This window comes from Amphiprion ocellaris, chromosome 10 (assembly GCF_022539595.1).
Source record: "Amphiprion ocellaris isolate individual 3 ecotype Okinawa chromosome 10, ASM2253959v1, whole genome shotgun sequence".
NCBI lineage: Eukaryota > Metazoa > Chordata > Actinopteri > Pomacentridae > Amphiprion > Amphiprion ocellaris.
The window spans coordinates 14,472,048-14,489,233 of record NC_072775.1 but is presented as its reverse complement, the minus strand read 5'-3'; the positions used below and the strand labels follow the sequence as shown (position 1 = coordinate 14,489,233).

Sequence of the window (17,186 nt, the reverse complement as noted above, 5' to 3'; positions counted from 1 at the left end):
CTCAACTGATGCATAGAGAAATTACAGCAACTATTTTTATAACCATTTATTTATTACATACATTTCATAAACTTGCTTCTCAGATGTGAGGATTTGATTATTTTGTTTCTTTTAATTTTTCAATGTTTTTAAATTTTTTTTTTACAATACACACACCCCTACATCCAACTACTAACCATCCAATACTTTTATTTACCTCCTATGACTTACAGTAAGTTGGCTCTGATTGATGATGGGGCCAACAGTGGCTCTTGCTTAGCTGGGATTTTGGAGTTATATTTATCCCGTGTAAACCTCTCTGGGGAAATGGCAAACTGAAGGTCTGATTTCACTGATCTGTCACCCTCCTCACCACTGGCTGCTTTAGCCTGGTCAGCCCTACTTCATGAGTCACTGCTGTCCAGAGCCGTGCAGAAATGAACACGGATCAAACTATCAATATGATTACAATAATGCCCGCACTTAGCACACAGGTGTGCCATAAATTTAAGTGAGGGTATCTTAGCTCCCACTTGTTCCCAAATAAACAGTTAATAAACTGACAGGTACAGTAGTTGTAATTTACAGTTTGTAAAGACATCTGTGACAAGTCCACATTTCAGTGAGTGGTCATTTTTATTTATTGATAGCACTGTTGTGTCATGAAAGAAAGTAAAAATTAATTATAGCACGGTGAGGCTTACACAGAAGTTTGTGTACTCATACAGAACTGCGTTACATAGTTGGGTATCCAAAGATTTAAAAGACAACTGAAGTGTGAACTCATTCAGACATCATGGTAGGTGATGTATGTCTTCATATATTTCAGGTTATTACAGTATTTAACTGAAATGTAACAAACAGGTGATCAATTATGTAAAGAAAGCCATTCATCCATCCATCCATTATCTATACACCTCTTTATCCTCATTAGGGTCACAGGAGGCTGGAGTCTATCCCAGCTGACTTAGGGTGAAGGCAGGGGACACCCTGGACAGGTCACCAGTCTATCACAGGGCTATATATAGAGACAAACAAACACACTCACACCTACGGACAATTTAGAATCACCAATTAACCTCAGCATGATTTTGGACTGTGGGAGGAAGCTGGCGTATCCAGAGAAAACCCACGCATGTGCAGGGAGAACATGCAAACTCTATACAGAAAGATCCCAGGCCCAGGGCGGGACGCAAACTGGGGATCTTCTAGTTGCTAGGTGATGGTGCTAACCACTGAGCCTGTAAAGAAAGCCTTTTTCCTAAATTAAACATTAATTGTAAGGGACAAGCTGCCAATCTTTATTTGATATTCAAACTTTTTTACCATTTGGTACACACGCTTGAAATTTCACAATTTCTACAGTGCAACAGTGTCCATTTCACAAACAAGCAGGACTGTGGCGGATGCAGAATTTTCTTAAGGTGTGAATAACACGAAAATGAAAAACAGAAACAGTCCTCTGCATCAGTAATATGGCCTCCGTGGATTATTCTGTAGAAAGAAAAAAGAAATAGTGAAATATAGTCAAATATTGTAGCAAAAGACACATGACCATGTTGAGCAGTTCAGCAACACAGTAAAAAAAAAAACTAAGAAATTTCTATATTTTAAAAAAATCTATAATTCATTACATTACGAAACAATGATTATGGCTTTCCACATGCATTGTAAAATTAGCTAAAATAAACATAATCAGTGTCGCTGGTGGAAATTCACAATCTATTTTTTGCAACAAGAGAAAACATAAAACAGATGTTACCAGAGGGTTGGGCCTGAAGCGGTATGCAAGCATCATCCTCTTTCTAAAAGCATCATATTCATCGTCACTTTTTGTGAGCTCAGCTGGACGCTCAACTCCAAAACCTGCTCCATTCATCGCTGTCGTTCCCCTGAAATGGGACAGAGGGACACTCAAGATTAGCTTTGGAGGTTGAGAGCGAACAAAATATTACTGTCACTGTAAAACCTACTTCAATTTAGGAAAGCATTTAAAAGTGAGAGATGTGGATAATAAAATTAATGAATACATAATTGAATGGCTGATTTCAGGGTTCTGGGGCTGTGAATGGTCACTCAGTGTGGGACACTTAAATATAAATAGAGCTGCTGCTAATGTGAACATCTGTGCTTTAGCCTGCCAAGATGTCTGCAGTGACACAGAGCTATTCAGGTGTACCTGACTTCATGATGCACAATGACACAAGTCATCATGCCCCTAACTAATGTGATGTTGAGTTGGTCATTGTAATAGAATAGTTTGAAAAAACAGACTTTTTTGTGATTCAGTGATGTAGTGTATCACAAAATATTAAACTTCTACTCCTTGAACACAATGAGATAACCTCTAACGGAGGGGGCACTGATATAAAATATAGCTACGTGTTCATGCATTTTTCTGATGTATGTACATGCAAACATTCCAACATGGTGAAATTTGTTCATTTACTACAGTGATTTCAGTAAAATGTAAATACAAGAAGGTCGACTGCTCACTTGTTGACAGGAGCCTTGATTCCCTGTCCTTCACTGCCGAGGCCTTCACCTTCCTTCCAGCCCATCTTCATAAGCATTCGGAAACCAAGATTCTCCACCGTCAACTTGAACTCTTTGTATTCTGAGTAGTCGGGATCCCGACCTTCCTGCAAGTCCAGAAGAAAAAGTTGTGCATTCACACAAAACGCAATAGAATATTTCACAGCAATCTTGTCTTTTTTTCTTGTGTTAACTGAATAAATGAATGAATGAAAGAATGTTGTAAAATGTGTTTTAGTGGAATCCACAGTTGAAAGATTCTTGAACATGTTTCATTTAAAAATACACAGCAACAATAAAAATAGGACCAAGTTTGAAATCCTCAGTGTCACATGCACAGATGGAGGGCACAGATATTACTGATTACTAGTTTAACAGAGGTATTGTTCAGTTGAGTCAACTGGAAAATAATGAGCACTGCTTGTCATCTGAGCCTGTTCAGTACAGTAGGGATGTTGTGTCTCCACAAGTCTCAGTCTTCACTAAATAAAACCAGCAAAAACATCTAAATGCTACAGTAACTATGGAAATTTTGCATTTCCCAGAAAAGATTTTTGTTTGTTTTTATGTACTTGGATTGAAATGTTATTCTGTGTGCCATTTAGCAGCTACATCCTGAGTCCCTAAAAACTTCCCATGCCTCTGGCAGACATACTGCATTACATAAAAAAAATTAGATAAAATTCAACTGAGGTAGTGTGTGGTTTTTTCAACGATGAAACTATCAAAATGTGGCAATTATAGTGTCCTCTTGGGGATGCCTCAGGAGGAATTTGCTGGAAAGGGTTGTCTGTGTTGCTCTGCTGGCTATAACCTAAGTGCCCCTGACCTGGATAAACAACTTGAAAATAAACGTTGGGTGATTACAATCCTGTTTAAAGGCATTTCACACTAACCCCACCTCGACGGAAATGTGAATGAGTAAAGATGTACGAAACAAGCTCTACAGTGCTTTCAGGGATTCTCTCCTGAAATTTCTACTTTTTAGGACCTTCTTTGACTCTAAACCCTTTTTGCTCATCTTGACCACAAAGTTACTGTGAATACACATTAATAGTTCTATCACAATCAGGCAAGAAAAAAGTGAATTCAACGCATAACTAACCTTGAGTGCCTTAAAGGTCTCCATGAACTTCTCCAGCTCCTCGGGAGGCAGGAAGTCACCAATAAAGTGTTTCCCTTTACCCATTTCTGTCAAAGATTCTGCCCACTCTGGAAAATAAACACAATAGGTTTTTAGAGCAAGGGCCTAGCATGTAACATAAAAACTGTCATCAACAGCTACTAGCGTTGAAGGTCATACGAATAATTTTCCAGGCTGTTGGTCAGACTTACCACGTGTCTTCTCCATTTCCATCTTTCGCAGCCGATGCTCCCAGGTCCCTGCCTCCTGGTCCACTTCTTCATCACTGTCATATTCATGTTGATGATCTCTGATGGCCTTCTCCCACATTATCTGCATCTCTGCCATGGCACGCTTATGCTTCATGATCATTTCATACATCTCTTGCATCTGTGGGTTAGAGAACACAGACAGCAGCACATATACTTATAAGAGCTTCCTGGACTTAAAACCCTTGAATTTAGGGTGTGAATCATGTTAAAAAGAAATTGTACAGTCGACAAAGAGTGAAATAGAATACTTTGGAATGAAAGTTAGCAATTATTAGTTTAAAAAATATATTTAAAAAAACATTAATATATTCTATCTATCTAGCTTTCTATCTATAAATACTACATATAGGTACTTTTGTACCTCTTGTTGCTCTTTGATTTGTCTCTTTTGGTCCTCAGATAGTTCAGTCACACCAACCAGACCATGAGGCTTCCCCTTCTTATAACCAAGGCCCCTGAGCTCTTGGGCTGAAACAGATGTCACCAGAAATTTACACATTTGTAAACTGTCTATTGGCACGGAAGATAAACTGTGAAATAAATCAATAGAATGTATGTTTAGAATTTTAGATTTTGTGTTAACAGTCATGGCCCTCAAGCGCAAACAAATTAAATGTGTTGTGTATGCACATATGTATAGTGCAGAAAATCAAAAGTTGTTGTACCAGACAGAGAAGGTGCATTAGGGTCTGGAACATTAATCTCATTTGGAACAATGATGGCAGGCATGGGCAACTCGACTTTGTCATCTTCAGAGCCCCATCTGCTCTTTCTCTTGCGTTTGACAGGTGGAGTTTCTGACTCTTGAATCTGGGGTACAGATGTGCGGTTCAGCAGTGAAGGGACTCCTGGTAATGGAGGGACAGCTGGTTGTTGAGCTTCTGTTCTGGAGTCTGCTGCAGGAGGTGAAGACCTCTGAGAGGTTTCAGCACGATACTCCTGTACTTTCTCTTTGTAGTAACGGTGGGCTGGACTTTGGTGGTCGTATAAAAAACTGAAGGAGGAAACATTGATATTTTGTGTGACAAATCAAAAACTATGGAAAAGCAGGCTTAAAGAAACAAACTGTCAGGATGACAGAACACAGTCACATATACAGTAATGACCTGAAGGCTGGGTTTTCTCGGTTGCGCTCAGCAGCGATGGCTTCCACCTCTGGGCCACCCTCCGCCACAAACCTGGCCAGCTTCTCAGCCACCTGCTGGGTTTCCGCGTCCACTGGGGGGGAGACTTTAAGCAGCCTATTAGTACTGGGACTCAATTCACACTCTACTACTGTACCGTACTCAACTGGCCCTCACACACCACCAGTCTAGAGCCAATAGGGGATAAGAAGAGGAAAGGGGGAGGAGGAGCAGGGGGGACAGGGGTGGTGAATGGGGAACTGCATGGATGTGAGGTTTTTACTGTAACAAATGAAGAACAAATACAGCTCAGAGCAGCTGCACCACATACAGTATGGCAACATGTAAAACTTGCATTTGTATGTATTATGTTGTGCACAATTAAAGATAGAATCTTTACAATATCTTCACAAAATAAATATGAACCAATTAGGCACAACAAAGAGATGAGTGGTATGAACAAAACAGTATATATCTGAATTTACCGGCACTGCATTTGCAGCTTTAAAAGTTTGATCCAAAAATAAATATGGTTTACACAAGAGAAGAAAGTGAAAGAAGCCATTGTATATGAACAGACTATTAGTACTGTTATGGGAAATGTTTTCAGTATCAAAGTGTTCTCTTGTTTCAGATGTTAAAGCGCAACTGAATACACGTGTCAATAGCAAACTTTGACTTAAGTTAGAGACCAGAAATAAGGATCAGATGGATATGTTACTGTATTTTCATTTTAAAAATGTAAAACTATCAAAGAAACTGTGAGACATTATTCTACCCATGCAATCACATAAACATCTCTAGTTATCAGGAAAGGGAAATAGTAAGAATGCCACATTTAATCTAGGTGAAGACTCTACACTCTACTACTGATTGTAAAGGTCTTCTTGAGCAGGTCTCCTAAGCTAATCAGCTGTTGGTTAACATTGCTGAAATAATCTGCCATAAATGGGTTTAAAGTAAACTATACTGACTTTGTTGTATGCAAATACACAAATTAAAGGCTACTGTGATCACCACTATAACAATAACAATCAGAATTTGTTTATGCATCGCTGTGGTACATGATAACTTCACATGAATCCATCCATCCATCCATTATCTATACACCGCTTAATCCTCACTAGGGTCGCGGGGGGGCTGGAGCCTATCCCAGCTGACTCGGGCGAAGGCAGGGGACACCCTAGACAGGTCACCAGTCTGTCGCAGGGCTACACATACAGACAAACAATCACTCATACATTCACACCTACGGGCAATTTAGAGTAATCAATTAACCTCAGCATATTTTTGGACTGTGGGAGGAAGCCGGAGTACCCGGAGAGAACCCACGCATGCACAGGGAGAACATGCAAACTCCATGCAGAAAGATCCCGGGAAAGCCGGGACGCGAACCAGGGATCTTCTCGCTGCAAGGCGAAAGTGCTAACCACTACGCCACTGTGCAGCCCTTCACATGAATCTGAAAATGCTATATTGAGATGCTGTCAAGTCCCTCTGCAATAACTTTTTAGTAGTTCTGAGAGAAAAGATGAGAGAAATAACGTAGAAAAATGAATGTCAGAAAATAAATGTAATTTTACCATTATCTGATGTATTCTCGGGTCTTTGCAATTCCTTTGTCAGTACTGCAACTCTGTTTTTGTAGTAGAGATACTCCAAGCTGCTCTTATCATATAAAAATCTGAAAGGCAAGGATAACAGTTGGGAACAGATAAGTTTAAAAATACTGTCCGAGTTAAACAAATCTCATTAAGCTACAATGTCCTTCAAACTTACGAGAAAACAGGATTGTCCTTGTAGTCCTCCTTGGCCTTTTTCTCCAGCTCAGGTCCTCCCTCCGCCACAAAGGAGGCCATCTTGTTGATAATGAGTCTGGTGTCTGAATCCTCTGGGGGAGAGACTTTAAGCAGGCTATCAGTACATTTAGTCTAAGGCACAAATGACAACATGCCAGTCACAAGGCAACTGTGCCACTGGTGTGCGCAGAGAATGCACTGAAATGTCCAAGCCATGGTGTTGTCCCAAGATACACGAAAAAACACAGGCCTTGAATTACCTTTCATCTCCAAGAATCTGGAGTAATCAGCCTCTTCTTCCTCATCTTCACCATCTGGAGAGCAAAATACACTCGGCCTCTGGCTGAGAACGGGAGTCTTCTTGGACTGTGAGTAGCTCTTGAACTGACTAAGCATGCTGCTGACCCCAAGGCCAGGTCGCTGGCCAACAAAAACGCTCTTTTTCTGCAGTGTGTTTCCTCCTGGTGTTGAAGTTGAGGCTGAGGGAGTCTTGGTATCACTGGTGGTACCTTGAAGGTGCATAAAGAAGCCCACATTTTAAAAAATGTAGTACTAACCTTCAGAAAAATTACATTACTATCTCTGCTATAGATGGTAATGGTCGGCAGGGAACCAAAACAAAAAAACAATGTAAGCTAATATTAATGGTCCTCTCGGGGTATTCTAAACTCGTTTCCTTGGGCCAAGTGTCTTCTTAAACATCTTCAATACAGATTATGCAGTTGTCAAGCACTTCCTTTTAAGTCTTTTACAGGAGCCAAAACTACAAGGTCAAATGTCTTCTTGCTGCTTTGCTAAACCTTGCTATACAAAATCACAGTATTTCAAAACACAAAACCAGGACATGTTAAGACATGTAAGACAGACATGCAATCTTTTGATAATTACTGTACTGATTAAGGTACTACTAACCAGATGAATTATTACTTTTCTCCTTCTGCATCTTCATGAACTGCTGTAGGAAGCTTCCATCATTTACAAACTTGTTTGAGGAAGCTCCCTGGAGACTGGGAGAACTGGTGAGACAGAGTGGACAAAGTATTTCAAAATATTCCCTGTAAGAATTTTAGGTCAGTTTTGGCGTCAAATGAATTTGCATGCATAACAATACCCACTGACACAAGCAGACACTGAGCTCAGATAATAAGGTGTTTGAACTTTGTATAGCTATCATCAGAAAGTGTACTATTACCTTGTAGGCAGGGGCTTGGCAGTGGATTGTGCATTCATTTTTGCCTGCTCTGCCATTCTGGCTTCAATCTCTTTCTTCTTCTGAGCTATAAGCTTTTCTTGACGGAGAATATTCATGTTCATCTTGCTTTTCTGTGGGTGGACCTGCTTGGACTTCCACCCTCCTCGCCCTGCAACACATTTCAGAGAAAACGAAATGAAAAAAACAGCAATACACAATAATTTCATATTGCATGCAGTATTTCAACTTTGAATCTACACATAACTGTGCAATACTAGCGTACAGGAAAGCTTCTCTGATTTGAACAACAGACGAAACAACTTTTAACAGCTGTTTGGCTGCATTTGAACTGGATAAAAAGACCTTTGTGACATTAAATGTGAACATTACCGACTGCGACCAAAAGCCAGTATTTACTGACAAAACTTACTGTTATTTAAATTGTCTCCTTTGACAGCTAGGTTACTTAATTTAGCTAACCAGACGGCTAGTTAACTTAGCGTACGTTACACACTGGATAAGCCAGTAGGCGAGGCGTCCAGCCGCTACTTAAGCTAGTAAATGTTAACAGCTAACCTGACACCACCTGAAGCAGCTGCGACATATTTATAGTTTGCATCAGATTAAACATTTACCTGCATCGCCAGACTCCATGGTCGTAGCAGGAGGTAAACTATGTTTCGAAAACAACGCACACGGACAACAATAAGGCCTTCAACTGCTACCGTGAAGCTAGCTGAGACTGAAATTGCTAGCAAACACAAGACTGACGGCCACAGCTTTCCAAAATAAAAGCAGCAACTCTTCCTATATGAGCTTTAAAAGCACAAAATTACACAGTACTGTCTATTATTCATAGGTTTCATCAAAGGGAATAAAACTCACATACTCTTTGCTCCGACTGGCTTGTCTCAGGTACTGGAATATAATTTGATAGCGGTCATTTCTTGAGCTGTTTCGTAAAAATGCTATAATATAGAATTTCACTTTTATTTTTCAGTTTTGGAAGAGTTGTCTTATTTTCGCCTCATATTTTTCGACGGTGTATCACAACGTGTTCTGCAGTCTCTTCCTCTCCGCAGAAGTCACATCTGCTGGTGGTGTGTTTTAATATATGAGATAAAAGTGGATTTTCCCCTTTTAAATCTTAAACCGGAAGTCTTCTTCTCTTTACTGTCATGGCAACGGTTCGCTGGTGTTCGTGTGTTTCCGTCGTCCCCGTTGCGAGACTCGGGTTTTGTTGTCCCTTGCCGCTTCCCGTCCGCACCGTACGAACCGCTCTCCTGCTTGGAAATGGCTGAAGCTCCCCCACGGCCCTGCCGGTTTTTTTGTCACCGGTGCTCGGCAGAGATTAGTCCGCGCTTACCGGTAAGGACTTGCAAGAAAAATGAGAAATTAGATTCGGGCTTGTGTGGTTTAATGTGTGTGTTTGTGGCGCTCAGAGTCACGTCGACTCACTGCTGCTATTGAGCTACGCTAGTTAGGCTAACCCTATAGGCAGCGACCGAGTGTCAGAGTGACAGTCAAGAGTCAGTAATTAAACTGCCGGATATACACACGTTATGATCTTGGGTTTTAGATGAAATTTCAGGTATATTATGATATACTGAACAGCAGCTTGCCAGAGCTCATCTCAAAACCTTGATTGGTCTTAAAGTGGAGGCGTTTAACAAGCTAGCTAACAAAAAATTGTGGGGACGACTGGTAAGTTTCGGTTCACGGTTAGGGATTTTCACTCAGCTAATATGAAAACTGGAAGTGGACATTTCTTTCCCAGAAGGCTTGTCGTCCCCCCATTGTGGTTGTCCCGCAAAAAGAAGGAAAACTTGCAGTGTCACTTCTGTCAGTCCACATTGCTGTGGTTTCAGCAGCTCTCCTGCCTGCCACAGCAGTCCGACAACAGACAACAGCTTTTCATGGGAAGCTTCTTGAATGTTACAGTAACAGTTACTTTATAGAAAGTCAGCTGGTCAGCTGTGTGGCAGGGCACTGTCAGGAAGTCATCACCAACTGGAAGATTTCACATGTATTAAAAACAATTCTTAGTGTAACACAGCACAATTCAACAGCTGTACACAGACTCCAAAATAACCATGAAGTTGAAACACCTCTCTAATACTCCAAACCAATTCCTCATGAGGAAAGGATTTAAATCTGGCTGCTATAGTAGAACACATTGCGATAGATATAATTAACAGCTGTGCATTGTTTAGGTACAAAAAAGAGATTCACATTTCTATTTTTGTTGCAGGACTACACATGTCCACGCTGCGAATCTGGTTTTATTGAGGAACTGCCTGAGGAAAGAAGGTTAAAAGGATCTCTGTGTGTCTCGTACATTTGTGTAATTTGATGTTTAATTGGATTTCTGAGTCTTAGCTCCCCACTTTCTGTATTCATGCAGTACTGAAAATGGATCTGCATCCACATCCTCTTCCAGCGATCAAAATCGCCCAGCCTTTGAGGTCAGTGTGACTTGATAAATCTGCTGACCCAGGAAAACATTTCCTTCCCTCTGCACCATAATTTGACTTTGCCTCTGTCTTTACAACTAGAACATGGATCACCAACACTTATTCACGTTTCCCTCTGGGTACGGTCCTTTCGCTCTTGGGATTTTTGATGAAAACTTCGACCTTCGAACGCGGCTACCCACAGAGGACAACCGAGAGACAGAAAACAGGAGAGAAAGGGAAATGGCATCACGACAGCGATACAGTGCTCGGCAACCACGGGGTCGACATGTTCCTCGGCGACAGGGTACGCGTCACGAAGGAGTGCCCACATTAGAGGGGTGAGACATTTTCAGCAGTAGACTGTGTGGGAAGAGGGTACGGGAAAGCAATTCAGCTTCTTTACCATATGTGCAAATGTTAAATACCTCATATGTTGTGATAGAAAACACTTTAACAACATTATTCTTCAAAAAATAATGTCAAACTCTGAAATCCTCTGCTATGCTTGTTACCATAAACTTAGTACTGCATTAAAAATATCTATACCGTAAATGTTTGGTGTTGTTATTTTAAAAAAAATAAAAATAAAAATGTAGTTTTACCAGTTGAAAAAATGCAGATATTTAGACACATTTTCCATTTGTCTTCATCAGATAAGAAAGAAGTTGAATTTTTCTGTTTGACTCAGTGAATGCTTGTTGGACGTGGTGTTTTTGTGTCTTTCCTAATATAGAATTATTCAGCAGCTAGTAAATGGAATCATAGCACCTACAGCCATGCCAAATATAGGGATGGGACCATGGTAAGTTCAAGAATCTGAGATATACTTTTGCTTATTTGTTTCATGCCACTAATATGCTATTTATTATGTTAACTTTTTTTTTTACTTACTACCTTCGTGTTATGCAGGGGTATGCTACATTCCAATCCAATGGACTATGCTTGGGGTGCCAATGGACTTGATGCTATAATTACACAGGTATGAAAAATGTTGTTCTTGCATGTTATAGAAGGCTACAGTGTTCGAACAGCCTTTTCAAGATTGTTGCGATTTGTAACATCCTGATTAGGAATTCAGAATATATTGAGTGATTTGAAATGTGTTTTATGGACGTGCAGTGAAACCAGGCTTCATAGTCTTGAAATGGTTTCTGTATTTCAACGGAGTTGGCTTTTTTTTTTTTTTTTTTTTTTAGAATCCAGTGTACAAGGTGCTCATTTGACACCATATGAATAACTGCAATTATAGAATCCAGCTTTGAGAAGAATTTGTGTATTAAATCAGACGTATAGTTTAGCTATATATACTGGGGGTTTTGAATAAAAGCTCTCTTTTTACATAATGACTTTTTCCCCATTCACCGTTGTTCTTCTTTTTTTCACTTGTAGTTATTAAACCAATTTGAAAACACGGGTCCGCCTCCTGCAGACAGAGAAAGGATAAAAAATTTGCCTACGGTTTCCATCACAGAGGAACATGTGGGTAAGTCCACTTCTCATTTTCAAACACAAACATAGATTTAATCAGTGACTGTATGCCACCCACTCAGCACCAGAAGCGATTCTGCTGCTTTTTTGAGTTCTCTAGCAGAACAGAAATATTCTTCATTTCGATCAGTTTTTTTTTTTTTTTTTAAACACACGTTTCACTAATCCCCACATTTGCAAAGGCCTTTCAGCAGATTCAATAACAGCATTTTTGTATACAATGGTAACACAGCTTCTGAAAATTGTCTTGACATTTTCCTCATGGTTTTTATTTTTACGTCATCACAGACTCAAGAGGCATAATTCACTGGATATGCATCTGTTGTAACTTTTAGTCATGTTGTGGTGAATGTAGTGTTTAACCTTACAGTGCACATCACTGCCTAAACTCAAATAAACAGCGTAAGTGTGATTAGAATTCTCCATGGATATCATGCACTCAGACAGATGTTATGTCGTTTTCTGTTTGTACAGGTGCTGGTTTAGAGTGTCCTGTGTGCAAAGAAGACTACAGTGTTGAAGAAAGTGTTAGGCAACTACCATGCAATCACTTGTTTCACAATGACTGTATAGTACCGTGGCTGGAACAGGTATGTATGTCTAATATGGATGTCCCAAACAGACTGGCATCAGACATTAATTATGGTATTTAATTGGTATTCAGGTCTGTTGTTCATCATTAGTGTATTGTAATCCATTGTGTTTTGTTAAAATATGGAAGCTCTTCACAAATACACTACAGTGCAACAGTTAACTTCAAAATAAAAGCGGCAGTTTTAGTTAAGTTTCAGTAGTGATGGTAAGTAGTGCTTCTATTAAATGTTGCTGCTTTAAACTTCAGTAGTTTCTTCATGCTGGTGATAAAAAAATTCTCTTTAAACCTGGCAGCAAGGCAGTAAAAAATGCGTTGTGTTTGCCACAGCACAGAAAACTGTATCATTAGCCCCCCAGTCAAAGGAAGCAAAAAAAACAAAAACAAACTAGAAATGTAAAATGAAGTTTCAAAATCTGAAAAAGTAAGCAGCTCTATATGCTCTTAAACATCATGCTCATGTCTGCTGAAGGCTCTGATTGAGAGCTTTCACCCAAGCACAAATGAACATAGCAAATGCACCGGAGTTTCTTTTACTCAAACAGGTTAGATGTGAAATAGCAAACTTGCTGCAGATCTGGAATATCTGCACTGCTTGTGGACCAAGTTACCAGCTGCAATACACTAAGTGCACAAGGCAACTTCCACTCATATGAGGGCATGTACTGTGGAAAATGGCAACAGATGTCCACAGGAAGGTTGGGTCGGGAGAAGGTCGGTTTGGCTCCTTCACCAGTTGACTCAGATGCAAGTCTGGAAAAATTACCCGATGTAAAAGGACCACTGCCAAGGCAGGTGTTAGTGGTGTTCCTCCGGTCTTCATCAATGTGGCTCTTCACAAAATCTCCAAAATTCACCTCTTCTTCATCTACTTGAAAAAAGGAGGCCGAGCTGTTCTGTACATTTTGGCGTCCAGGGAAGATACATTTGCATGGCAAGCTTGCAAACTGTTGTATGTGATGGATGCACCTTAGTTATTATGAAGTTACAGTTTTAGGAGAAGGGCTGATGCGAAGTATTGCTTGAGTGCATCATCGAGCTGTGATTTCTGGCCCACCTGAAACAGTCGCACTCCACAGTTCAATACAGCATAGTCACACACACATATATGTATGCTACTGTTCAAAAATTTGGGGTCACTTAGAAATGTCCGTATTTTTGAAAGAAAAGCTGTTTTTTTCAGTGAAGATTATTTAAATTAATCAGAAATGCAGTCTAGACATTGTTAATGTGGTAAATGACTGTTCTAGCTGGAAATGGCTGATTTTTAATGGAATATCTACATAGAGGTACAGAGGAACACTTCCAGCAACCATCACTCCTGTGTTCTAATGCTACATTGTGTTAGCTAATGGTGTTGAAAGGCTAATTGATGACTAGAAAACCCTTGTGCAATTATGTTAGCACACAAGTATATGTGTGAGTTTTCATGGAAAATGTGAAATTGCCTGGATGACCCCAAACTTTTGAACAGTACTGTGTAAATATACAAAATTTTACAGATTTTCTCAGACGCTAGAAAAGCACTGTTGGTTGGACACTTTTTTTTTTCATTGTAGAGCTTTCTAGTTAGATTGTTAATTCAACTGAATTTTCTTTTTTCCTCCCATGTTGTGTCCCAGGTTGTTTAGTTTTATTTTATTGTTTTCTAACATCCAAAACAAATGATGTATTTATTCTGAAGAAGTTGTTTAGTCAGTAAAGCTGTAGCTAGAAGCAGGTAGATTGGTCAAATTAATATGAAACTTTAAAGGTTTTTATTGTCACGTCACAACTCAGTTTCATTCATCTGAGCCACATGTCAACTGAACTTAGTACATGTAGTATAGTTGTGTCATGTTGGATAACAAAAATCTTCGTTGTACTCTGTATTGGGAGAAGCTTGCTGTTGAATTATTGAGAGTAGAAAAGAAAATAGAAGAAAGTGAATCAGGTCATCTGTGCCAGACAGTAGCAGACCTGGATACTGTTGCCATCGTCTGATTAATAACCTCTTGATCCTCCTTTCTCACAGCACGATACGTGTCCTGTGTGCAGGAAGAGTCTTAGTGGACAGAACACAGCCACAGACCCACCAGGGTTATCAGGAATGAACTTCTCTCCTTCTTCTTCCTCCTCTTCCTCCCCGAGCTCACCTAGCAACGAAAACGCTGCCAGCAACTCATAGATTTTCACGACCACCTCACATCTGAAAACATCACGCCCTACTGAGACCCAACACCTTCTCTCTACAGCTGAGACCAGGACAGTTTTCTGTCTCAGTTCTAGGGGACGATGAGTCGAGGTGAACAGACTATTAGTCATCATTCCTCCCCCTGTACTGAACGGACGCTGAGTCCAACTCCTGCTGCTATTATTACCAAGTGTATGAGGAGGTGAGACTGAGGTCAAAGAGAGTCCAGAAAGGATGTGAAATCTAATGAGGAAAGTGGGATTGTGACCAGACGTGGGGCAGATTTTGAGCCAGAGTGGACTGCTTTTTGATGGAAACGTCCTTGCCATGAGGCTGGGACACATTTTATATTTAAAAGACAAGATGCTCTTTTAAAACATTGCCTGTGGTGGTGCAGAGTCCATAGATGTGTAGATAGAAAATTAATTTTGAACTGTCAGCCACTGTACAGCTAACGGATCAAGCTAAAACCCTGCGGGAAGGAAACTGAGAGTATGCATCTGATTTTTATTTATTTGCACCTTTATTTTGCACAAAACCATGTCTGATGTTGAGAATGTGAATCTGGGTAAACTACTGAACAAAAGCAAGCAGGATTTTTTTCAGCTTTTGCATTGAATAAGTCTTTTAGGACGTATTTTTCCCTTTTTAAAAAATTAGATTCTCTTTTAAACAGAGCTCAATCATGATGTATTTGGTGTATCATGACAAGGTAAAGATCGTGACAGCTCAGAAGTGATGATGTAGTGATATTTTTATTCCTCTAGTGAAAAATTTCACAGGCCTGTGTGTTTATTGAACTCTTGCCCAAAACACAAATTGAGTAATATAAAAGAAAAATCAAGACAGTAATGGAATGGGATCATCTTACCTCTATGGAACTGGCCAAATGTGTTACACAAACAAAGTGTTTATTATTTTATTTACTGAATTTTTGTACAGTCACAATAAAGTGCTAAAACCAACAGATTTCAAGGCTTCTGCTGATAATGTGCAGTTTCATAGCAGTGAAGTTATGTGGGAAGATGCGTGATGAAGATAAGGGGAACTGAAAACACGACATTTGACTAAATTACCCCAAATATTGCTGTATATTGGTAGGGAAAATGCTTAACGTTAAATCATATACAATAGTAGCTGTATACTGTTTAGCACTGGCGCTTGAAACTTCCCTGCTCACGTCCCGACCTGGGATCTTTGTGCATGCGTGGGTTTTCTCCAGGTACTCCAGCTTCCTCCCACAGTCTAAAAACATGCTGAGGTTATTTGGTGATTCTAAATTGTCCGTAGGTGTGAATGCGAGTGTAATTGTTTGTCTCTATGTGTAGCCCTGTGATAGACTGGTGACCTGTCCAGGTGTCCCCTGCCTTCACTCTAAGTCAGCTGGGATTGACTCCAGCTCCCCAGCAACCCTAATGAGGATTAAGCTGTGTATAGATAATGGATGGATAGATTATTTCTGATTTCACAAGTCTAATATTTTGCCTTATGAACATTCAAACAAATGGTTTAGAAAGCATATATTGTGATGATTGAAACTAAATTGAAAACACCTTTGATTTCCAGCTTAATTGCATAAAATGACTTGTGAACACCACGTTTCTCAGTTTGGGAGCCATGGGCTTTGTCTACATGCATGTCTGCGTCCACATCGAGAAGCATTTTCAGAGGGTTTGAAATATGTAATTGTGAGACTTCACACAGATGGAAAAAGACACAGGAAGATCAGTGACCAACTGAAAAATCAGTAGAAACTCAGTAGCAGCAGTAATCAGGAGGTACAAAATGAACCATAGTACCAGCAGCTGTCCCCCTAACAGGATGCCACAAACAAGGCTCTACTTCTACAATCAAGCTCTGACAAACAGATGAGCAGTACTTCAGTCTTGCCAGAAGGATTATTAATAGAAATCAGAGTTTCTGCGACAGTTCAGATAGTGTGAAGGACACTGCATACCATGAAACTCTGTGACAGTGTTCAAGAAAAAAAAAAACCTTGTTTGCTATTTGGCACTAAACTGAAAGATTATACAGAAGTACTCTGACTGGTCAATGAGACCAAGATAAATTTGTTTAGCTCAGATGGGCTCTGGCATGTTTGCAGTGAAGCTGGTTCTGAATACCAAAGTGAACGCATAGTTCTGACAATGAAGCACTGAGGGGGGAGTGTGATGATAATATCAGTGTGTGTGACTGCAAGATGATAACATTTATAGATGGCACAATAAATGCCTGTTGATGTATCAAAATACTGGCTGACAAGATGATTCCTGTTCTGCAGGAACTTGGCAGAAGAGCAGCATTCCAGCATGATAGCAATCCAACGCACAAAATCACACAAGAGAGACTGTAAAGAAGAGCAAAGTAAAAACTATGACATGGCCAAATGTGTCACCTGAATTCAAAAGAACACCTTTCTGGTATTTTAAAATGAAATACCTCTTCTGTCCCTC

At 39.9% G+C, this 17,186-nt stretch overlaps 2 protein-coding genes across 2 annotated transcripts; one reads left to right on the top strand and one right to left on the bottom strand.

Moving 5' to 3' along the window:
• Nucleotides 1-596: 596 nt before the first annotated feature.
• On the bottom strand, nucleotides 597-8,817 carry sugp1 (SURP and G patch domain containing 1). Its single transcript, XM_023275953.3, has 14 exons — nucleotides 8,660-8,817; nucleotides 8,025-8,193; nucleotides 7,745-7,848; nucleotides 7,093-7,341; nucleotides 6,813-6,936; nucleotides 6,617-6,717; nucleotides 5,016-5,139; nucleotides 4,575-4,903; nucleotides 4,271-4,377; nucleotides 3,850-4,027; nucleotides 3,620-3,726; nucleotides 2,476-2,621; nucleotides 1,742-1,871; nucleotides 597-1,473 (listed from the first exon to the last, which is right to left on the bottom strand). The coding sequence occupies exons 1-14, from the start codon at nucleotides 8,676-8,678 to the stop codon at nucleotides 1,447-1,449; spliced, it is 1,914 nt and encodes a 637-aa protein (XP_023131721.1). The 5' UTR covers nucleotides 8,679-8,817; the 3' UTR covers nucleotides 597-1,446.
• Nucleotides 8,818-9,235: 418 nt separating this feature from the next.
• LOC111572323 (E3 ubiquitin-protein ligase RNF126-like) lies at nucleotides 9,236-15,702 on the top strand. The gene is made up of 9 exons (XM_023275956.3): nucleotides 9,236-9,392; nucleotides 10,276-10,334; nucleotides 10,429-10,489; nucleotides 10,580-10,818; nucleotides 11,214-11,282; nucleotides 11,390-11,459; nucleotides 11,870-11,963; nucleotides 12,443-12,558; nucleotides 14,575-15,702. Exons 1-9 carry the CDS (start codon nucleotides 9,318-9,320, stop codon nucleotides 14,725-14,727), a joined length of 936 nt encoding a protein of 311 aa, XP_023131724.1. The 5' UTR covers nucleotides 9,236-9,317; the 3' UTR covers nucleotides 14,728-15,702.
• The last annotated feature ends 1,484 nt before the right edge of the window (nucleotides 15,703-17,186 follow it).

Bases quoted from the DNA above. Each gene is read 5' to 3' on its own strand.
- sugp1 (XM_023275953.3), bottom strand. The intron at 4,378-4,574 runs GTACAACAACTT...CATCTGTTTCAG, and splicing joins TAATGCACCTTCTCTGTCTG to CCCAAGAGCTCAGGGGCCTT. The intron at 4,028-4,270 runs GTACAAAAGTAC...TCTAACCCACAG, and splicing joins AAATCAAAGAGCAACAAGAG to ATGCAAGAGATGTATGAAAT.
- LOC111572323 (XM_023275956.3), top strand. From the start codon at position 9,318: ATGGCTGAAGCTCCCCCACGGCCCTGCCGGTTTTTTTGTCACCGGTGC. The intron at 11,283-11,389 runs GTAAGTTCAAGA...CGTGTTATGCAG, and splicing joins AATATAGGGATGGGACCATG to GGGTATGCTACATTCCAATC. The intron at 11,460-11,869 runs GTATGAAAAATG...TTTCACTTGTAG, and splicing joins TTGATGCTATAATTACACAG to TTATTAAACCAATTTGAAAA.